Consider the following 24,410-nt stretch of genomic DNA (forward strand, 5'->3'; position numbering starts at 1 on the left):
GGTTAAGATGTAAAAATGTGGCCGGAAAGTGGTCGAAAACAGGAAATCCGTACCTAAATTTCGATACAGACGTCTGCACCTGAGAAAAATCATATATATATATAAAGGTCTGCTCACCTAAGGAACAGTTTTTAAGGAATTGTGAGAGACAAGTGAATCTGACAGCTGAAAATAAATGTACAGTTTTAAATTGTTATAATTTCTGCTTTTATATTTAATACATGAAAGCTGCAGGTCTAAAATTAATTGATTTTTTTTTTTTTTTGGCAAAGGTCCAAAATTAATTGATTGCTAGCACATATACAAAAAACAAAAGAAAAAATTGATTATTTTCCAGCATGTGCAAATTGAGCAAATGATGTGATTTTTGATGAGGAGCAAATGATGTGATTGCGGGTCATGAGTTATTAGTGACTCGTCAAAAGCCATCATTAATCATGAATTAGCTTCAAACAAGCAACTCATGGTTGCTTCATTGTAAATGCCATGTATTTTATAATCCAACGAGATTACGTAATGATTTACCACAGTGGACTTATACATAATCAAATCTAACATAGAAAAAAGTCTTGGTACATAGAACGCACCTCCACGCGCTTATAGCCCTAGCCGAATTTGGTCCCCGTCCGGCGGCATGTCTTAGTGACGTCATCATCAGATGGGACGTGATTAGTAATGCCTCTTGGCTGCATCATTGGACTGTGGTGGGACTTTGGATCTGAAATTTGTGTTAAGAATGGGAAAGGGAGGTCGTGCAGCTGGCCAGGAGCGGTTTTGGGATCAATGGTGGTAGACGGGTGTCAAGGGTCGGACCTCACCGTTTAGCAGCGCGGGGGCTCAAGGTCTCGGACCTCACCCTTTATTAATTTACTGGTTTAATAGTAAAAAGTGAATGTTTGTTGAGATTACGTTGTAGTAAAAAAAAAAAAAAAACACTTTCTGACATTATTTTGCTTTGAGATCTTAAATAAAGTCGCTAAATAGAAAGGCTGCTCTGATTCTCAGAAGTACTGTCATTATAATGAGGGTAAATATTTTACATAAGAGCATTATTAACAGACTCTCTATCTTTGCTCCTAAACTATTTTGGAGAGCATGTTTAACTTTCTATCAATTTTAGCAGCTGCACCAGACTCGTAAGTAGTTATCCATTTTAAATTTTAGCTATCTCGTTTTTAAATATAGAGAGCGAGATGAGACTCTCTATTATTTTTGTTAATTTAAAACATTTTTAAGTTATTATGTGTAATTTATAAATACATTTAAACTATTTTTTTTATTCAATAAATAATATAAATTTAAACCTAGTTAAAATAGAGAGAACTAATGCAGTCGTATTTTAAAAGTGGTTAGTTAAAATAATATTTTAGTTACTATGGCTAAAATTTGACTAAAAAATTACTAGTATTGCTGAAGATGCTCTAAAACAGTAAAAGTCAGTTTCACTTCAGGTAAAAATTACTTTGTGCATAAAACAACTGATTTTTTCGGATATGTTAATATGTGATGAGTTTTTTGGCCCGGTATCTAGCTAATTGCGTTAGATATTTTGCCACGGAAAGATTATTATGCTTCTTTCTTTGTCTAATTGATTGAGCTATATTCTCCTGTGTTTCTGATAGGAAGAAGAAAACAACATGTGAGATTAAGAAATCAATATATATATATATATATATCAATTACTCGTGTTTTTACATCATCACTGGATCACAATTATTCTTATGCATGTGGATTTTTTGTAGGTGACAGCTCTAGGTAGGAATTAACCCTTTTGGCAGTACACGGACTTATGCACATATCATGCTTTAATTATTAACCATAAGACATTAAGAATACATAGATCACTCTTACATTAATCTAAAGAGTGTTATTAAGTACCCTTTCATGGCTTCCATATATGTAACGGCGGTACTATAGTTTTTATTTTTTGCCAATTGGCTATTAATTTTATTTGATGAATTCAATATTTATTCTCTAATCTAACAAGATGTGACAGAAAAATGATAGACAACTTGATTAGATCAACAGGCACATCAACTAGTAAGAGTTAATGACACAAACAATTAAGATATGTATCGTAGGTAGTAGGCAGTGTATCCGTAAAAATATCTAATTAATTATAGAGAGAGACTTGTGTGGGGGCACCCGCACCACATGAATATAGGGCTGACCAATCAACCCCCAGCAGGAGGGTCTTTTGGGTATTGCATTTTTAAAAAGCAGGGGTAGTTTCGGAACAAGGAAAAAAAATTCTGATGTCTGATTGCCTTGCCCTATATCCACGTGGTGGGGAAGCCCCTACCTAAGAATTTCTCTTAATTATAAATTAATATCAAAGCTGCGCGCTGGTCCAAATTGAATAGATGATCTGATTACGAGTCTGTCGAGTCATGAATTAGTTAGCAATCCAAGCACATGTCAGAACAACTCCAACAACTTCCTCATATTTTGAATTTTCTATATTTTAGAGAAAAATGAGTCTTTTTTGCTCCAACAGATTCCCTATAACTATCATCATTTTAAGGATAGTGAGGAAAAAGAAAACCAATTTCTCTAGTTTACAATAATTTCTAAAATTTTAAGGAAAAATTATGGAGATTTTAGAGATTGCTGTAAAATAGGGAATCTGTTAGAGTTGGAGAAGAAAGAAAAATAGGCTAAAGTTTTGACTTTTATTACTACCCTATAATACAGAAATTATAGAGAAACTGTTGGAGTTGTTATTAGTTCTAATTAATTAATCATCTTAAAACTACATTTTTTTTTGCTTAGATCTTAAGACTACATTAGAAGTATACAAAACAAAAAGGATGTAGTAAAAGTGTGTCAGGGCATTTGATGCTCTCCACTCTCATTTAATGTGTTACAGTGTTTTAAGCGTGGTTATGTTTTTACACTCGTTAACTTAATTTAACAATAATAACTTAAGAGAGTGAAAATATAAAATTTGTTGGAAAAGAGAGAAGTCGTTCCCTAATTTAAAAGAATACTAGCCTTTAACCTGCGTGTTTACACCGATAATTGAAGAGAGTAACGTGAGATATTTTATGTTTATCTAACAATTAAAAATAAAAGTATGTTTTACATTTTTAATCTTAAAAATAATAAAAAAATATTGATATGATAATTTATTAAATAAAGGGTATTTTAGGTGTTTCAAATTTTGGTAAAGCCTATGACACCAAAGTTAGGTAATAGAGATAAAGATTGGTGCGACTGCAATTAAGTTTTAATTAATGAAACTGTTGAATATAGTCTGACGAATGAAAATCAAATCATAGATTACAATAGCTTCACGAATCTTCACTAAATTAATAAATCTATATATTCAAGCATGCATCAACTAGCGAATAGAGGATCTCTAAACCCTTCACCTTCACTCATCACTATCAAAGTATCAATAGTCAATATAGTGGGTTACAACTTGTGCATGTGAGCACGTGACATGTCGTAGATAACGGCCAAACCGACAACTGTGCACAAATCCCCACTTTTTATTGTTATTAGGATCTGACGACATACCATTGAGGTCATGAGGTCATTTCAATTAAAACACTAAAACGACAGCGCTTGCTACCCATACTCCATCACTTTCACTTCCACGTGCTACGGAAGAACGTAATGCCCCATGCAAAACTGTTAAACAAATAAAAAGCAAATTTTTTTTTCGAAGAAAAGCACCTTGTTATTTATTAATAATTAACACCACTTTTTACCCATGTTCATTTTTTACTTTTACAAGATTTTTAAATATTTTTAGTTTGGTAGTCTGGCATTACCCTTTACGAGATCTAAATCGAAATAATAAAACTGAAATGTTTTTTTTGTTTGCTCTTTAAGATTTTCGGAAGCACTCTCCTAATGAGGGCTTTCCTAAAACTCACTGATATAAATGAACCTCTTCTGTTATAGTGAAATTTTAAGTGTTGATTGAAATTTTCATAAATACCAATGAATATTGACACTTAAAAAGCTAATTTTAGAGACATTTTGACTATTTTTAATATGGCTCAAATGTTGGTAAGGTTAAAATACATAAATTTTGAAGAAGGGGAGTGAAATTCACACTCCCTATTTTACAATCAACACTCATTATTTCTCTTTTTGATTGAAATATTCTTTTTTTTTTTCCTTCCAAAAAAAAAAAGAAAAAATTTTAAATTACTAAAAAATAAAACATAGAATGTGAATTGTAAAATTGAGAGTGAATTTCAGTCCGCTTGAAGAAATTTAAACACTTGAGCTGAAGTAGTGTTGCTGGAAAAACAGAAGAGTCGGAATCTGTGCAACAATAAAGTTGGGAAGGAAAAGATGAAGAGTCTTTTGGCTCAAGTATACGAGAGATTATTCAGAGCACCGCCGTGCACTTGCACCAACATAAATACGAGAGATTATTCACAAGTATACATACCTGGAAAGGAGAAGCAGCAGAACCTATAATTCTATAAAATATCTAACATGTGTGCATTGGAAAGGTCAGGATGGGGAGGAGAGAGGAGGCAGAATCTGTCATATTCTGGAAAAGTGAAGGCAACAATTAAGGAGAAACAAACGCAAAGACTCAACAGAGAAAAAACGAAACTGCATCCACTGAAACAAATAATGCTTGTCCAATCAAACTTTTCGTACTGATAGCGAAATGAAGTTATTCATCCTCAAATTATTGGGAGTATCAGGACAGATAGATAATAGGTTAATCTTTTTTTTGTTTTAGAGCATCTCCAACCATGTAACATTTATCAAGATTGTGTATGTGCAAGAAAACGTTGCGGAAACACGAACATACCCGGTGTTTCACTCCAATAAGTTTTTACCGGGAAAAGGTTTTAACGATGCCATATTATGCAATATGCGTCAGAAAAGAGAACAATACAAGCCACAATTGCTTGTTGCATCACTGGATGGCAATTTTCTTGTGTCTATGGAGCTTTCGTAGGTGACAAAAAGAAGATTGTTGGGTGGGGAAGACCCGATTCTTTCAAGTACACGCACTTAAATCACATGTTCAATTGATTAAATATCATCAATTACAGGACAAGAATATTTCAGATCACCACAAGTTCAAGATTTCCTCCACATAAAATCAAAAACAATATATATATATATATATATATATATATATATATATATATACAGATCCTATCCAGAGCGGAGCTCCGCTTTGGAATTAACGTGTGAAGTTCGAGTTTTGGGTCACTTTTCGGTCGCATATCCACATCTCGACCGTTCAGTTTTTAGGTACTAGTGTATAGATCCTCTCTGCAAATTTTCAGCCAAATTGATGATCATTAAGGTATCTAACTCGCTTAAACCAATAGACGGACTGAATCTGTCAACCTGAACCGTATTACCTTTAAGGCAATTATCAATGCCTTAACGATCATCAATTTGGCTGAAAATTTGCAGAGAGGATCTATACACTAGTACCTAAAAACTGAACGGTCGAGATGTGGATATGCGACCGAAAAGTGACCCAAAACTCGAACTTCACACGTAAATTTTCAAAGCGGAGCTCCGCTCTTGATAGGATCTGTATATATATATATATGAGATAGGTGACCTCGCGTTAGTTTAAACATGCGTAGGAATCAGCACAAGTAATAGAAATTATTTGGTAGCAGCCAAAGATGTCATTGTTATACTTGGAAACATCATCTAAAACAGTCATTAACAATATCAAAAAGTGGCTCCTGGTGCTCTCCACCATATGCAAGCATAAAGAGAGTGAGTCATGACCAACAACCAGATCTCATCAGATCTGAAAACATGCATGAGTCAAAAGCTTAATCATCACGAACTAGTTGAAGTCATCCAAGCATATAATTAATTGCGCATTAGAGCTAATTAATGCCGATAAATGATCTTGTGTGTGCTTTAGTGCTTTCCAACATCACTACATTAAACCAAACGGAAGGCAGCAAAAGCTTACTGCAATGTCCACGTCAAATTATGATGAAAACTGGAAGACAAAGCAATAGAATAGATTGATACAACAGTTTCTGTGATACAACAGTGACATTTGTTCAATACAACATGAAATTGGGGTTTGGGGGGGCAGTTAACCCGTGAACCATTACAAGCTTCCCTTTGCTACTTCCACTAGATCTTATCTGACCATTTAAAAGGAAGACAAACAAGGATGTAGTAGAAGTAGCAAAAGGAAGCTTTGGTAAGAGGGTTAGCTCTGTGAGAGAAGCTACACAAATGATAGTTTATTTTGAACCCTTATTTCCCCAAATTTATGCCACTGTGCATGAAGCTGGCTTACCGAGGACCACGGCTCAAATGTCTCAAGCGATAGACCTTTGCCCTATGAGGAGCTATGATATCAAAAGCACCAATGATGCACTTGTGGTACGAAACATCTTCAATCGTCCCGTCTGTATGTACTAGCATGAAGCATCGTGCATTCTCATGGTTAGGGTGCTGGCCAACCTATAAAAGATACGCAAGAAAAGTATCATGGAAACGTATAGGGACAGAAGACTGGAATAATTTATCTAAACTCTCAGGTCTTTATTGATTCGCATTTGAGATACGTTTATTTCTATAGCCCGGCAAATGTATAGAAAGTAATTTCCACATTATCAAGTGATTAGCATCCATAGGAGGATAACCACATGTGGAAAACAATATTCAACACTATGATAGGAGGTTCATTTGAAATAGAACACATTAAACAAGTCACCAAGACTTCTTTTTTTCTTTCTGAAAAAAATAAAATAATAAATAATAAAAAAGTATAGGAGTACAGGAACTGATATGTTCCAAGAGACCAGGTCCACGCAGCGGAAAACCAGTGTGCCACTAGATCCCACTGGGTTACCAGTACATGGAGTTTCTCTACCAATGGTTGGAGCAGGTGTACATTAATGCATCAACTAATACATAAATGTACCCCCCAAGGAGAACCAACTCCCTATCTATTAAAAGAATTAAGATATGAAGTCAGAATACTTGGAACAACAAATCCAATTTCACCAAAGATCATTACTAAGGGGCGGGCCAGTGAGAGTTGCAAATGATTAGTTGAGAGATTAAGCACAAATACCCATCTACCTTTCACATCTTAAAAATTTCACAGACCAGGTTTATAACAAATCTTTCAGCAAATGAGAAAATAACATACCTTTATATCTTTGATTCCTAATCCGATCTTACGATCCCTATGAGGGTGAAATTCTAAAGCCGTCATCAAAGCTTTCTTCTCCATCTCATTTATGCTTTCATTGATGTCATACCTACATTCACACGAGTTACATATATGTGGGTAACACAACTTTCTTATTTCATTATGTAAAAATGTTTTTCTACCTATTTGTCCCAACTCCTAAGAGAAAAACAATCAAATTGGTCATTCTGGAAACTTATAAAATCATAAGAAATAAATTCTCTGTATAGCCGGAAAAGGACATCATCAATGTTAAAATTTTGGCAAAGAAGTTGTACTACAGAGTGTTTGAAACCATTGCATTTATTTCAGTGTCAATATCAGGTATGCTCCTAATATATGCAAGCCATCACTAGGCGAGAGAAAATCAGTTCCAAATGCCTTGACTACGGAGTCCTTAATGTGTCGTTAGCAATTTCAAACAATAACAAGTACTTTTCATGTATGATACTAGTGAAGAAAAGCCAGCAATCGAAGACTACTAAAACACAAAAAGTTTGAAAGTTACATGATGTAGAAAGAGATTAGAGGAGTCCCTACTATGGGATTTGACGGTGATGAGGTGAGGAAGAGAAAAAGGAAAATGTATAGACTGAATGTTACAATTGAAATCTCAAATTCATTGAAATTCTTTTTCATTCTTAGGTTTCGGTTCAGAACAAATAACTTCCCTCCTCCCTGATATATGCCCCTCCAATAGTGATGATGATGATGATGATGATGATGAAGATAGAAATAACCTTTTTCCCAAAATGAGAAGCATATGAGATCTCAAATATCAATTAAACTAATTGCCTAAGAGACGTGAAACTGGTATCCTGTAACAATGGAGAGACAATGTTGGGGGGTTAACTTACTTGTGCAATATATTCTTCAAGGTTTGAGACAATCTATCAATATCCTGGATCGTAAAAGTTTCTCTTAAGACTGATTTGGTAATACTCTTCAACTTGCACAAAAGACCATACTTGTACACATGTGGAGCAACATATTTGTCAGATAGATGAATTGGAGCATCAGACATTTCAAATACATTCTGAGGGTTGGAACTGATTTGTCTGCTCAGCATATCATGAACATCAAATGGCTTAGAAGACACAGATCCCTGATTATAAAGGAAGGGGTTAAGAACTATAAAAGAACAAGTATGCATATGAAGAAGTGAGATTATCAAAATATAAAACAAAAACAATATATAGCAATGGATGAACAGGAATGCTACATTTGATAGCATGTTGACTCATTCAATTGACACATTTACTAGTAATTAGTTGCTTTAAATTGGGAGAATACAGATATGGTTTGATATCTTCAGTACTAAGAAAACTCCTGTCAAAATGCTAAACTGTAATAACAAATGAAGGTTAGTAAAATGCGCACTACTCACTAAAGCATGGCATCAATAGGAGAAATTGAGCAGTAAAATGAGAACTGCTAAAGCTATGTGAAAGAACTATATATTAAGGAATCTAATTGGAGTTAAAGATAAGAAATTCAAAGATTATTAGCCCCATCAATAAATTCATTTCAAGAAGACACAACTCAAGATGTAGCTTGTACAATTATATAAATCCCTCAAAATTATACCCATCAAGCCACATTTTATGTAAACATTTCTATAGCCCAGAAGCCCTATCCTAGATCCCCCAAAACCCTTTAGTTGCACACTTAATAAGGAGTTACAGCCATATAAGGAACAATATAAAAATTACCTCCCCAGCAAATATAATATCAAACTGTCCACCACTTCCCAAGGACGGAGTATTTCCCCATGTCAATGCGTCCAAACTCCCCTGGAGATTATCCACCACTCCAGCCTTAGCAGCTTTAACCAAGCAAGGACCAGGAGTCTGAACCAAATTTCACCAGAGTGAGCATAAAAAAGTTGACTTAAAGTAACTTTCAGTAACATATTGAAGTATGAACATAAGTTATTAACTAACAGAAAAGCAAGCTTGCATAAAAGGGGCTGTGACAGATGCATGTTCCAATTGTTGAGCAATGCCTTTTGCGTTTAAGCTGACAAACTCGCCGGTGGCTGACAGACAATCTGCTGCAAGAAGCAAATGCTGAGGAAGAATTGTCTTTCCAATATCTACGGTTGCAGACTCCAACTTCTGTTCTTGCATGCATGATAGTAGTTAATATTTGAAACAGATCCCATGGAAATTTTATTTGAAAAAAAAAAAAAAAGCAAAGGGAACTCACATTAAGGAAATGTTTCCACCCAACATCTATTCCATAGGCAGTGCAGAAGTCATCGACGTTATCTGGATGACTTCGTGACCAATCAATCATATCCATGACCGGAAGACAATCGTCCATAAGCATATTCCAAAAGGTAGTCCCCCTTCCGGTCTTTCCTGACATAGAAACTCTCAAGTAGAGTTCACCAGATGAACCAGGTCGATCATTCCATATAATATCCACCTTTTTTATCTCCAGAAAACCTAAGGAAAAAATAAAGTCAGAGAACCAACCTTTAACTACTGTTTTAAGCATGTTGTACATAATGAGTTAAAAAAAATCAGGGATTTTAGTATAGAACCAACCTTTAACTACTGTTTTAAGCAAGAATGGTATCACCAAGACTCGAATTTTATCCAGTTCTTCAGGAGAATTGTTGTGCTTTTCAGTCAGTGTGACACAGTTTTCAGTCAGTGTGACACTGATGCAAAATGTATCAGTAGGTGTGCTGCAGCAATCACATTCCCTGCCAATTATCAGCCAAGTTAGACTGGGACAGTAGAGTTCCATGAGATGGATTCAGTTTTAAGACAATATAGATGCTGCAGAGAATACATGTATTGATACAATTCAAGATTTTTCTAAGATTAGGAGTCTTGAGAAGTACTGAATCCCTCATACTGTGAAGCCAAAGGCATGTTGCTTATGACCAATGGATAGTGGGGCCAAACCATGCACACCATCAATTGATGTTCCATTTTTTGTGGTGCATCATGATATGCCATTAACAATTTAACATGCTTACAAGGCCATTGCCAAAGAGTAAACCCTCTCATTTTGACTTACATGTGAATAGGATCCTAATCCATCAAGGTACTTTAAGTTTCAGGACCTTAGTTGCGCATTGCTAAAGAATGTTTTTTTAGGGTGCAGTGGTAATACACTCACAAGCATGTGTTCAGATATCTATTAATATACACTTCACATGTAAATCAGCTCGATGATATTCCATAACAGCTTACTTGGCATAAGTAAAAGATGTTAACAATTCATAAAAAAAAATAACACAATAATGCAATTTGCAATGACCTTATAATTTGATTCTTTGCTTCACAATATTTAAATAAAACTAAAAGTCTAGAACCTTGCAACTGTTCAACTGGTTTTCTTGCACTTAACAAATTGCATTATATGCACTAATCCTATTTAGTTGTTCAGGTTAAGGAATCGGACACCTGAAGATATAATTGATTAGTACAAAATATGTACAAGCATTAAATAAGCAGTTATATTTGTCTTCAGGAAACATGTGAATCCTACTATCCTAGTATCTAAGATCTATACAGTAACAAAGAAGGATCCTTAACTGTCAATGTCACCCAGGCATCTAAGCGGCCATAACAGATGATATAAGACCTAGATAGATCAAGGAGCTTACTTATTTCTTGTGATCTTCAAATTCCAAAGGATAGTTTTCAACTCCGCTGGAGTGGAGTTGCATCTTGCATAAAGTGCCTCTATAATAGATCGCACATTCAGCCTTCTTCTTCGTACAATTTCCTGAATGGGCAAAAATTTATACCATAGAATGGAGCTTGTATCAACTAAAAAAAAAAGGTTAAATTACACCTTTTATTACCTTAGATATATGAAAGTGAGAAACCCAAGGACTAAAATGCATCTTGCTGCCAGTTTGTGAGGAGAACCTGATACCCACATTACCACAACAATTACAGACCATTGGGGAGGGAGGGAGGGAGCGATGGAGGGAAGAGAGAGGGAGAGAGAGAGAGAGCAAATAAACTAACATTATCATGACAGTAGAAACGATGTCTGAAAATGCGAGTCCCTCTAGATGATTTTTAACTTCTAGCGCTCCATACTCGAAACCATGCCTATGTCTTCGAAGCTTCTCAGATAAAAATAATGACATAGTTTGCTTAGCACTGCTTTTCTTTGAACCACACTCCAAAATGTTCTGTGCAATTAAAAAGCATCGCACATAAGTAAGACAGGTGTTCCTAGAATGTCGATACAGTTTTCAGCATATTAACTGTCAATTTCTAAGCATCATTGCCATACTTTACTGAAAGTAACAAAGTAACATACATAGATACTTCTGAAAGAACAAGAAAAAATTAATAAAATAACTTTTGCAGAGAGAAGAGGATGCAGGGAGAAGAGTGAGGAGAGAGGAAGAACCTTCAGATTTAGCAGAGGAGAAGTTTCAAGTAGACTAACTGGCTGATCTAAAGCACTGTATGCAGCTTCAGATATTGCGCAAGCAGACAATGCACCAACGGGTTGGCCGCCACCACAATCAATAACACTCTTTGCATATGAGCTGTTTGTGGTGCTATCTGCAGTAGATATGCCCTCGTCAATATCATAGGAGAACTGAACCAGGTGGTTCCCATATGCGTTTCTAACTGTTCCGTCATAAGCAGTATGCAAATCACGCATGAAATACATGAGCTTTCGATTCAGAGTCCCAGGAAGTTCCGCATTATTACTAAAAGAACCATCTCGACTCGTGACTGAATGAACAAAGCATTCGACTGGATTCAGCCCAGTCAAGAACGAACTTTTAACAACAGCGGATGGGATATATGACTCGATGGATTCAAAAGCTCTTCCAACCTCCTGAACGATACCATGTGCTTTTTGATCATTCCATGCATCACATGAGAGCTGGTTCGGAAACTTGAATGATAAGGGAACCAGTGAATGCTGCAAACCAAGGCACATACCGTGCTGAACTAATTTCAGCATATTACCCTTGCTTCCAGCCTTAAACATAGCCAGCAACGAGTTGTCCTCACGGGCATATTTGTATGCTAAATTTTGGACATCCCGGAAACCTTCTTTGAAAGCATCTAGTGTGACCTGACTAAGTGCAGCAGATTTCTGCTTCTGATAAGAAAAATGTTCTGAACCAAAAGTCAAAGGACTTTTTGTCTCTTCAGCATAGCCCATAAGAAATTCCTGACAAGAATCAAGCATCAACTGTCTGATAGTACATGCTTCCTCTGCTTCCTGTAACCCATAGAAGATTTCCTCCATCAAGTTTTTCCTTGAACATGTATCCGATGCGAGATACAAGTCTGAGAGAGAAACACTCAAGCCCCTCATTGACAACCACTCACATAGAACTCCCTGAGCAGTAAAGAAGATGTCAAGTATCTGACCGGGGCAATGTTCCATGAGACTTTGGAAAAGATTCCCACTGGTGTCTCGCAGCCAAGAAGAACCTTCAGAAGAAGCTATAAGCTGTCCATTGCTAATATGCACGCCATTTGAAGGAAAAGCATAATCAAAATCTGCAGGTAGAAACATGCTGATTATCTGCTTTGCCGTCCAAGAAACGGAATTACCAGAAGGATCTTTAATTATCGCTGGTGATGGAAGTTCAGGGGGACAAAGCATTTTCAGTTGTTGCATTTGAAACTTATTCATCAGGGTGCCATCTTCCATGATGAGATAGCAAGCAGTTAAACTATCTTGACTGAGAGAAAGAAGGTTGGTACCACTCTGCCCATTAACTAATTGCTTATCTAAAGCAACAAGCTCTGTAAGCTCGACTCTGGTATCCACTGATTGAGGAACATAACCATGAAGGCAATCACCATCAAAATCACCACGAAAAGGAGAGCAACACAGTGGATTTATCGACACTACAGAGTTTACTGGAAGGACCTTTGTGGTTAAAGCTATTAGGGAGTGTTGATGTATTGATGGAGGCCTATTTATCAACACAACATCTCCATCACTCAACGCCCTGTATATAATATCTCCCATCTCCAGTTCTTCTAAATTACTTATCCTAACCAGACTATCATTTCTACGAACATGTATGTCACCTCTCCCCTGATGGCCAAGGCGTAGCTGGCAAAACGCATACAACTTCTCAAGGTTATATTGGTTCAGATTTTCAGAGATCTGCATTTTCTCTGCAATATGTCGGGGTATGCCAATCTCACTCAGCTTGATGTTTGGATCACCAACGACAACCGTTCGAAAACAGTGATCACTTCTCTTTCCAAGAACAACATCTTTTATCCATCTCAAGCCAGATGTTCTGGACGGAGAATCCTTAATCTTTTGTTGCTCAACTGAAATTGAATCTCTGCCTGTTTTGTCTTTGTTTATCTGCACATTAAAAGTATGAACATTAGGAAGCACTTGTCTAGGAGATCTACAGAAAACAGAAAATTAACTGAGTAGCTTGCCTTGGAAATTTTCAGGCAGTCCAAAACACGAGAACCCAGCTCGTTCGCTGTGCCTCTGAAATCCACTAGTTTCCTGTAAGCTCTAGTCCGATCATCCTATACACATTCATCAAAGCAGAATTAAGAGGAAAGCATAAACCAGAACCATGGTTTATTAGGCAACCTATGAAACAAACCAACCAAGTACAGCACTGAAAAAGACTTACAAACATCAGTGACTGCCCATTATTAAATGAATACATAACTTCTGTCACACGATGACAATTTGGCGTGACAAGGAAACAGTCCAAAGAAAGTGAGCTGGTTGTTGGAACAAACTTTGTGATGAAATCTGGATCAACATCATTCAACAAAAAATGAACCTGAAAGGCAGAAAGAAAGCATTGCATAAAAAAGAGCTTTGAAGAATTAGAAAGTATGGCACAAACATGACAACCATTTGCTATGTAAAGAAAAAGAATGTACACATCAGATATACATCTATACATACATATATGTACTGATGTACAGAGAGAGAGAGAGAGAGAGAGAGAGAGAGAGAGAGATCTGAAAAGCATGGCTTAAAGGTGAAAGGCAAGAAACTGAAATAAATTGCATGTGAAAGAGAGACTTTGACAGTGTATCCATCAATGGCACACACAAAGAACAATAAATTCTTAAAAATTATCATCTAGAGACGGATTGGTAAGTTTACTTAGTGGTTAGTATGGTAACAATTATATATAGCTATTTATTTAATATACAGGTTCCCCAATATGCCATAGGAGAAAACGAGCACTTAGCCACCGGAGTGTGAAAATGGGTTCTAAGAAATTTTTTTTTTTCTTTTGACAAATAAATTAAGGAAAAGAACCTGATACAAAGAAACAAAATTTGAAACGCACATACAACCTAGATGCTCTACCATATATCTCATAAACAGAGGTATATGCATACATGTATAGCTACAAACATTATATATGTGCAAAAATAAACTTTCATGCATGTGCTTGTATCTGATGATTTTCTAGTTTGAAGAGCTAATTACATGGATATATAATAGGACCAAGGTATAGGCATACATCTATAGATACAAACAGAGGCATTTTCAGTACATGCAAACATTATATATGTGCACAAGTAAACTTTCGTGCATATGCTTGTATCTGATGGTTTCTTAGTTTGAAGAGCAAATTGCATGGACATATAATAGGGACCAAGATACCTGGGCATGAGATAGAACTCTTCTATTTGGTTTTGTGTGTGTTTCATCATGTTGGGGATCTTTGGGAATGAAGTCCCAATAATCAGGAGGCAATTTTCCAACTGCTTCTACTATTATTGTACTTCTTCTGAAAAGCTCTCTAGAAGAAACTTTGAACTTCATTCTAGGGTAATCCGATGAACCTCCCTATTAATTAAAAGTACCAAGACTTGAGCTACAATGGCAGAGAAAGCAAAAAAGAAAGAAAATTAACTTGACGAGACAAACTCACAAAGCAATATCTGCAGCCCCTCCGTTCGGAGCCCTGGAACAGGCATAATAAGAGATAATCAATAACTAATTAAATGCACACTATCAACAACAAGAAGACAACTAGTACTCTCACATTTAGCATAAAATTAAATACTTAGCATGAAACAACAACATAAAAAAAATTCCACAACAAATTTGAAAATAAACAAAAAAATCAACTTAAACCATTAACCATCAAGGGAAGCATATTAACCAATCTTCCATGGTGATGGTACTAAGTACAAGTCACATTTATTCAATGATGTCGAGATCAGTGGTACCTGACCTTGACCCTTACACCTTGCCTGATGGTTTTACATGCCGGGCAAATCTTGTTTAAAATAAGAGCAACTTCCGGAAGATAGTATGGATGGAGTATCGTGCATGGAAACTTGATGGACCCAAAATGACCTAAAAATTAAAGAAAAAGTCATTACCACCAATTCCAGAAATGGTAACAAATTTCTTCATGGAACGATGTGAAATATCCATACACACCATCACAGGATTTTATATCTTGGGTACCACAAGTAGAACACTGATTCGTTGGATTTGGAAGTCCCAACTTTGGATCATTAACCTGGGCAGCTGCCTCGATTAATAATGTTGATATTTTCTCCTGTCACAGAATTAAAGTGTTAAAGACATTCTTATTTGATAGAGCAAATGCATCACCGTATACTTAAACTATGTACATAATAGTCCCTTCATACTTATACAGGCTCATGAATTTCATATCATAGGCTAAAAGTTCAAGGCGCACACATGCATGCCAAAGACTGTAATATTTAAAAAGTATAATTCCCATATCAAGAACTTGTGATTAAAAATAACAGTGGACAATAATAAATGAAAGCGGATTTGATAAGAAATACATATATGAATAATTCAGAGAGACATGTTTACAATTGCCATGTACATGAAGCATATGGTTCAAAGTGTAGGAAAAAAGAAAGAAAGAATTACTGAAGAAACCATGAGAGTAATAACCACAAAACCTCTGACAAAACCAACAAGCACGTTAAATCTTATAACCTAATAGAGAATCTTAGAAAAATCTCATATAAAATGATAAATTCTATAAATGTTATAAAATTAAATCTCACGCTTCTAGCAAAAACCATATACTGTTACATGCTTACCGTATCTTCCCGAGTAGAAACATTTAGATGTACCCCAGTTATGCAAGCACATGGCACTAGTTCTTCATCATACAATTCATCTTCCATGGGGCTCTATTACTTCTATATTTTGCAGAAACAAATCAAGCTACCTACATAGATAGCCATGAGCGTTAAACAGTATAGCATACATAAGTTACTAATAAGAAAGGAAAAAAACAGCACTCTAGGAAGATGCATAGCTCTCCATAACTCTGCATTTTAAAAATTCTACTCAGTTTAGATAAAACTGGGAATTCATTTGCAACTTCATTACAAGAGTCTGACATATGAAGGAAATAGTGTCATGTTCTCAAGCGTTTTGCAATATTGCTTTTCTGCCCCTTCGATATACATGTATAGAAATAATTGGAAGGTTCCCTCTAGGAAAACCGGTGATGGCAGTGATCCAATATGGCGGTATTTAAGTAGATATCTATATTATGGGAATACTATACCAATGCTTAAAATATATAACAAGCCAGCACCAACAAATAACATTGTTTACATCACAGACCCGTTTCTATCATGGAGAAATTAATATGATGCACTGAAAAGAAAAACCAAGATAAAATAAACAGCAGCTGTCACATGCAGCTCCTTTTTTTTTTTCTTTCTTTTTTTGCAAATTGATGCCAATAACAGCATAAAAAAGACTATCTTTTGCAAATTAGGATCACAGGCAGTGGACTATATAATAAACCCACACGAATAAGCCATAGATGCTCAATGCAACTGGAAAATCCCGCACCCAAACCTGTCCAAATCCGCACTAATAATCTGTGGAGGCACAATCAAACAATGAAATGCACGTGGAAATTAGTTGCAAATTCAGATTGTGTAGCACCACAAAATGGTCAATAATCACGACAATATCTTCTTTATTGATCATACCATAATCAATAAGCTACCGCTTAGCCACAAAAAGAGACAAAATATCTAAAATCTTGTACTGTTACTATATGCAGACCTCTAACATTGAAATGCACATAGCAATTAGTTGCAAACTCAGATTGTCAGTAGCATCAGTCAATAAGTGCAACCACTAACTAACCCCGACAAAACAAAACAATCAATAACCACAACAAAGCAGACGCGTTTAGTGATAAAAAAATAATCAACAAGCAACCATTTTGTTACAAAGAGACATCTAACAAGACATGATATCTCTAACATGGCAAGTCATTCAAACCTAACAAAACATCCCAAAGGAAAAAAAAAAAAAAAACTTGATCACTAAATACTCATTTACATAAGCAATACCATAAACAGAAACCATTCTTTCACCAGATTAAGTTTTCATAAATTAAACAAAAAACACATCACAAGTACCAGAAAACACCTTGATTGTCTTAGTCACCCAGAGAAACTAACATTACCATGGATGAAGAACACAAAAAACATAAGATTTTAATCTGCATTGTGCAAAGGTCCATTCTTTTCAACTGTCCTCCATGATCAAACACAACATGCAGAGCACCAGAGGCAGCAAAACACATTGAATTTCAAAAACCAATCACCAAGGATGTAGAACAAACCAAAACAGCACATAATCACCCAAAAAAAAAAAGAAGAATCAAACCCGTAACGAAAAAATGGACAAAATAAACGAAAACTTGTTCAGAAGAGCCATGTAGAGCATGATCATCCTCCGAAAAACAGAGAAGCGGCATTAATCCCATAACGAAAGTCCCAAAAAGATTCAAATTTATACTCACTTTGAGCGCAAAGAATGTGTCTTTTCAGCAGAGAGAAACAGAGGAGTGAGTGCCCAACACGACTGAGCCCAATGGGTTGCTTTCTTTTAACTAAAAAAGGCAACACAGAAAAGTTGGGGGGCAATACAGTGAAGTGAAAAAGATGGGTGAAAGCGATGTCGTTTGGTCTGAAAGAGAAGAAGAAGAAGAAGAAGAGAGCTATCTCTCTCTCTCTCTCTCTTATCAGAGTGACGACGCCGCCGGTTTGCTCCAACCAAACGAAACGAAACGAAACCAAACGAGAAAGAGAGAGAGACAGCTTCTCCAGTGCGCCGAGTTCAAGAAGGAAGACCGAAGGCCCAGAGAGAGGGTGTTTGGGTTTGTGTCAGATTACACAGCCTTTTCCTTTTATTTACCATCATACCCCTCTTTTTTTCACCATTTAATTAATATATCTGCCAGAGAGAGTTAATGGCTTTTACCGAAATAGACAAGTTTATGGGTGAATTCTTGTTTTTACAATTACTACGAGTCTCTGTTTAGGAACCCAGACAGTGAGGGACGAGTGAATCTGACGGCTGAAAACAGATGCATAGTTTTAAGATGTATTTGTCCCTTACAATCCCTTAAAATTGTCCCTCGACTCCTTGAGTGAGCAAGACTCTTCTGTTTTTTTTTTTTTAGTAAATGGTACGTTTCATAGTCTATATATTCTCCGACCAATGATTTGAACATGTAACTTATTCGACTCACTGTTTTAGATCATTTATAACTTGATTGTTTCATCAAATTTTTGTACGTGTACAACATAAAAGGTGAAATAGTACGTTTCATAGTCTATATATTATGCGACCAATGATTTGAACATGTAACGTATTCGACGGACTGTCAAACCTTTCGCAACACATAAATCTATACTTTTTTAGATTCAAAACAAGTAAATTCAGTCCACTAAGCAACTAATTACACAAAATTAAGAAAAGAAAACAAATGATAAGATCAAATAGTAATGAACAAAATCACTATTGAAATGCAAAAAGATTTTTATAACCTAATAAAAGTATAAAACAAAATAATTTCATCAAAAACCCATAATTACAGTGTTATATATGTTAGCGAAGGCAAGCTAAGAGTAAATGGAGGATTTAGTCACGGTGCGAGGTTAAAAGTTAAAAACAGAATCGAATCAAAGGGGCAAAGACGTCAAATACCAGGGAGCTGAACAATAAAGTGGGGCCCGAGAGGCCATCGTCAGAATCTAACTTTACCTTTTCTCTTCTGGAACCGAAAGGAGGGCCCCACAATCACGTTTTCTATTGCTATTCCCATTCTCCCACCCTTTCTGGCTTTTTGCTAATACCGCATGTAACCTCTCCCCCGTCTCTGTTTTCCCTTATTTTCCTTTTCTATATGTGGACGAAAATTGAAGCATTTTTTTTTTTCTTCTCTTTTTTTTTTTATTTTTTTTTTTTATTAAGTGGTCAAATTAAACCGAATCGAAAGAAAATAAACTCATTTTCATCGAATGATGTGTCAGTGTTTTTTTTAACTCAGTTTGAACCGCTTCCGAAAATGCTTATGAGAAAATTCAACCGAAAGTTTAAAAAAGAAAGATAAGAAGGGTTGTCCACGTGGCAGTCATGCAGTGGATCAAGAAGGAAAGGTATCCTGGGGACTCAGTAGGAGTAAAATTCTATATGATGACCACAGAAGTTGTCATGAATTTCTGGGTTTTCTGACACAGTATTCAAATCTCTCTTAACTTTTTTTTCAGCAAATAAGTACTTTGTACTGTTTCATTTTATCAAATCATTTTTTTTTTTAGAAAGAGGCAGAGAGTTCTCTATTGTGTAGTTTTCTGGTTGATTTAATATTTATGGTTAACCTGGTATCTGTTTTGACTGAATCCATTAAATAGATGAAGTTGTCTTCTTTTCCATTTTTATCTTCAGAAAAATTGAATTCTCTGACATCTTATTTACATTCAGTGTTACCAAATAGTGATGAGAAACATGGGCATTCATGACCCAAATCAAATGAGACCTAAAGAGTTGAGGTAGATGTATAACAGTGCCCTGCACTAGTTTCCAAAACATGAATCTACTGATTCGAAATTTCCGAGCGTAAATATGGACTAAAATGAGTTAAGTTAACATATAAAACCATCTTCTCAAAAAAAAAACATATAAAACCATATATATTGTATTTTTCATGAAACCAAAGAAAACTCAATAAAATAATTCATCAATGAAGCAGTTTTCAGAAGAAGTGATGAGAAACAACCAAACATATACTACGCCTCCCTAGAAGGCTAGTTCATTTAGTTACTATTATGTAGAATCATTTAACAACTTTGTTTTGTTTTGGTTGTAATCCTGTGAATATGTGCACTAGCTAGGTGGAATCAAACGAGTGGTTTGTGTTGGACTATAACAATCGACTTTTAATTTGCTCAAGTTCATCTCTTTTATATATATAATATTTTAAATATTCAAAATGGAGGGAAACCATGAAGTGTTTTGAATAAAGAAGTGCATGTCAAAGTCATTCTTCGATCGAATTTAACTTTTAAGTTTATGGAGAATTGGTTATATGCTATATGCACAAATTGTTACTAATTAAACTCTTTTGCTGAAAATACCAACCATGTATAGTTAAAACTAGAATATGTCAAAACTTAAGTAGTAAAAACTCAAGTATTTAATAGATGATTGGAGTGAAGTCCATTATAAAATAAAATAAAATAAACCGAAACTCCAACACACAAATAGGTATTTTTACACATTTGGTAAAAGTCATACATGAGCCCTAACAAAGTAACAAGCATGGCAATCACGAAGGATTCTTAGACAAAATTTAAATATAGTAATTTTTTTTTTTTGAATCAATAACGAACTTTTACTAGAACAGAAACCTCAATGGAGGTACTGATAATCGTGATTGAGAAGATCACGAATACAAGTAGGTGCTAGACCTATCCATATACAACTATTAACTGCTTCAAAGCCTATTCCAGCAAGTCTATGTGCCACCATATTGCTGGATCGTGGTTGATGACACTAGAATAGGTGGCCGCGCATTGCTACGGGTGTTCAAACAAAATCTGCAAGTTTGGACGGCTAGAGACTTAGTTGCAAACATATCATTGCATTAATATAAATGTTCTGATAATGTGCAAATATAATACAACTGTTGTTGACACAGCTTGTCAAAAATATATTGTTCTACTTATAGGCTAACCTAGCTACATTTGATCTGCCTGCTGAGAAGAGGTGTTGATGTTGATCGCCACATATCAGCGAAGGTTCTTCAAAATGGTGCTTCCTCCAGTTACATAATACAAAATCACAATAGGTAAGTGTTGCACAAAACACTGTCAAGCGAACAGAGTATAGAACATACTTTCATATCCAATTAATAGATTTACCAAGAAACAGAAATTAGCATTTTCCTTGTTTGACATCCCAATGGTTTTCTGTCCCAAACAAAGATTTTCACAGAGTCCTCTGTCCCAAATAAAAACACTTAGAACACAATGTCCTTGAGACCCAACTATTACATTTAAAAATGACCAAGACACAAACAATAATGGAACAAAACTTTGACTTCAATCAAAGTAGTCTAGAACTATAGAAAAAGACTAAACCTTTAGCAAAAAGCTTGCATCTCAAAAAGTAACAGAAATATAGAGCATATTAAAATAAAGTTTTGCAGAAAACACTACCAATTAATCAAAAAGAATATCCTACTATCATGTAGAGGAAAAAACTTATAAAGCTGAAACCCTTATAATTAATTCCTTGTCTTATATTTTAAGGAAGCATGAAATAATTTAAGAAGATAAAATCTATTGTAAAATGTGGTGTTAATGTTGAAACTCGTAAAAGTGGAAGGAAACAAACACAATAAGTTGATAACAACAAAGGAAATAAAGAGGAAGCAGAAACATGGAAGTTAGTAAACTGCCATATATAGGTGAAATTAAAAACAGGAGAAAGTAGAGGAAATCGAAAGAGAGCAGGCAAAATAGTATATTTATTTACTTATCATTTCACTTCAAGAACAGACATTTTCAAGAATGGCTAATAAAAGATCGAGTGCATTCTAATGTTCACGTAGAGGTACTTACAATTATTTATATATGAGATATATGTATGATGCAGCATATATATATGTGTGTGTGTAGTGAATGTATACACAGGAATCATATGGCATATGAACTTGAGCATGAAGCAGTACTGGTTCGATGATTATTGTTAAGCTAGTTATGAGTAATGTGTATAACTTAGTTATATGGTGATAGCAATAATCTGATCACATGCAATTTTTGGAAGACTCAATCATAATGATAGCTGTAGGGTTAATTGGACAGATTGACCATAATATAATTGGATCATGCACAGATTTACTGAATCAAATTCACATGCTTTTGCTTTTGAACAGTCCAGTATTCCAGCTTTGTGGCAGGCAGCTGCATAATTATATGTTCGATCAAGAGGATTGATCTGAATGCCATATATGCCCCACCAAATTCTAGCTGATTTCTCCATAATTCTGCTTAAATATGTAGAGCTAATTACTGTTCTAAAAAGGTTGCTATTGCCAACACCACAGATCTTATAACTAAACCCAAAGTTTTACAACCAGTTTTCACCTGATCGATCACACCCCAATTCAGTTTTGAGTAATTACTGGTCTTTTTTCAGCTCACCTGATATAAACTTCATATGAATTGTCAAGGCATATATATATATAAAACCTTTAATTTCCAGCAGAATTTGCAAGCATACATACTGCAACATATTAACTTTTTGTTAGGTTGAAAGAGCCATCGTTAGTATCCTCATCAACCCAAAGCACTCTCTGATACTATGATAAACATACAAAGTCCAAATCCCGGTGAAGAAACATATAAGAACTCATATACAAAAGTGCAGTGCACAGACACACACACACATATCACTATATGTATATATATGCCACTATATGTAATGCATCTATATGTACACATATGTGTATGGTCCCGGTGAAATTATAGTACACATATATCTATATCACTATATGTATATATGAGTATGCATTCATATACAAAAAGTACAGTACACACGAAGGGATGGGAATTATAGGCAACCAACCTAAGAAAGATGATTGGAATGTCAGCAGCAGCAGCTTTACAATTGACAACACCTCAAATGCGACCAAATCTGCATACAAAAAATCCAATTGATAAAATGAAAACAGAGAGCTAAATGACTATATATTATTAGTAAAGTTTTTCTAATCCTATGTATTACAAAGCTCGCAAGTAAAGTTTGTCTAATTCTATTAGATTACAATGAAACACAATATTTTCTTTTGACCTCATTAGATAATAGTAATTAGAGTCAACCCTCCTCTCACCTATCAATTGTAGTTAAGTTCAAAGGGTTAAGCAAATTGCACTCCAATGAAATAGAAGAACACCATAAACTAACCACTCCCAGATACAAACAAAAACCGAATACAGTTTACCACCAATCACTTGCCTCAATCTCGGAAAAAAACACTTACCAAAAAAATTCTAAAAATTTAAAGTTGAGCATGATTTCAAAAATTACTTATAAAAAATTCCCTTCCATTTACCTTGATTTACATATTCAACCTTCTCCTTCTCTTCAGACCCTGCAGACCAATTTCTTACAACAGTAGCATGTGAAACCTGCATACAAAACTAATCACAGTTTAACATTAAATAGGAACCAATTTACAATTACAATAAGCAAAATTGAGTCAGGAGAATTAAGAAACCTTGAACGTAAAAGCAATCTATGCCTGCAAGCATGAACAATAACTGTGGAATTGGATGTTTGAAGCCACACCACAAATAGCAGCTCTCCTGCCTTTATGAACACACCTCCACCTCAAGGTTAAGCCAACAACGACCCAGAAACCCCTGCATCACCAAAACCCCATCTTCTCGTCCTAAACTCGACCCACTCAAAATGAAAAGCACTGGATACAAAACAAAAGGAAACAACACCGATTATAATAGCTAGAAAACTGAAAAAAAAAAAAAAAAAAAAAAAAAAAGATTCAAGAAAATCAGTTTAGAGTGTGTTTGTACCAAATTATTTCAGAAATTTGCAGGTAATATTGAAAATCACATAGATCCGAGTTTTCATCAATTTAATCAACGACTTACCAACACATGAAAATTACAAAGATCAATTATATGAATTATAGAGAGAATCCACAAATCCAACCAAATCAAAAACTCAGACCTCCTAATTGTGCACAAATGTCGGAGCTTCAATCACCAATTGCAACCGTACAAATCCCAAATAGCCAACAAACCAAATCAGAAAACCAGCCCAACAGTAGATAAAAAATGTCACAAATTGAAAACAAACATAAACCTTAAAAAGAAAAAATTCATATCCGATACCACAGAAATAACAACAAAGCAAAAAACATGAACCATAATCAAATCCT

General features: G+C 35.2%; 1 protein-coding gene across 9 annotated transcripts; it reads right to left on the reverse strand.

The window, feature by feature from the left end:
* Positions 1-5,960: 5,960 nt before the first annotated feature.
* On the reverse strand, positions 5,961-18,304 carry LOC133743395 (DNA-directed RNA polymerase IV subunit 1). 9 transcript variants are annotated; one of them, XM_062171324.1, is made up of 20 exons: positions 17,961-18,304; positions 16,950-17,022; positions 16,225-16,351; positions 15,581-15,701; positions 15,369-15,493; positions 15,063-15,095; positions 14,792-14,977; positions 13,794-13,949; positions 13,588-13,683; positions 11,561-13,507; positions 11,167-11,336; positions 10,998-11,064; positions 10,797-10,918; positions 9,724-9,884; positions 9,380-9,621; positions 9,115-9,288; positions 8,884-9,021; positions 8,029-8,276; positions 7,130-7,241; positions 5,961-6,435 (listed from the first exon to the last, which is right to left on the reverse strand). In XM_062171324.1, exons 3-20 carry the CDS (start codon positions 16,309-16,311, stop codon positions 6,265-6,267), a joined length of 4,356 nt encoding a protein of 1,451 aa, XP_062027308.1. In that variant the 5' UTR covers positions 16,312-16,351; positions 16,950-17,022; positions 17,961-18,304; the 3' UTR covers positions 5,961-6,264. The 9 variants fall into 9 exon arrangements, 8 of the variants coding, with proteins under 8 accessions (XP_062027308.1, XP_062027303.1, XP_062027306.1 ...); XM_062171319.1 differs by having other exon boundaries at positions 16,225-16,355; XM_062171322.1 differs by having other exon boundaries at positions 16,946-17,022.
* Between the last annotated feature and the right edge of the window lie 6,106 nt (positions 18,305-24,410).

Source organism: Rosa rugosa, chromosome 4 (assembly GCF_958449725.1).
Source record: "Rosa rugosa chromosome 4, drRosRugo1.1, whole genome shotgun sequence".
Taxonomy (NCBI): domain Eukaryota; kingdom Viridiplantae; phylum Streptophyta; class Magnoliopsida; order Rosales; family Rosaceae; genus Rosa; species Rosa rugosa.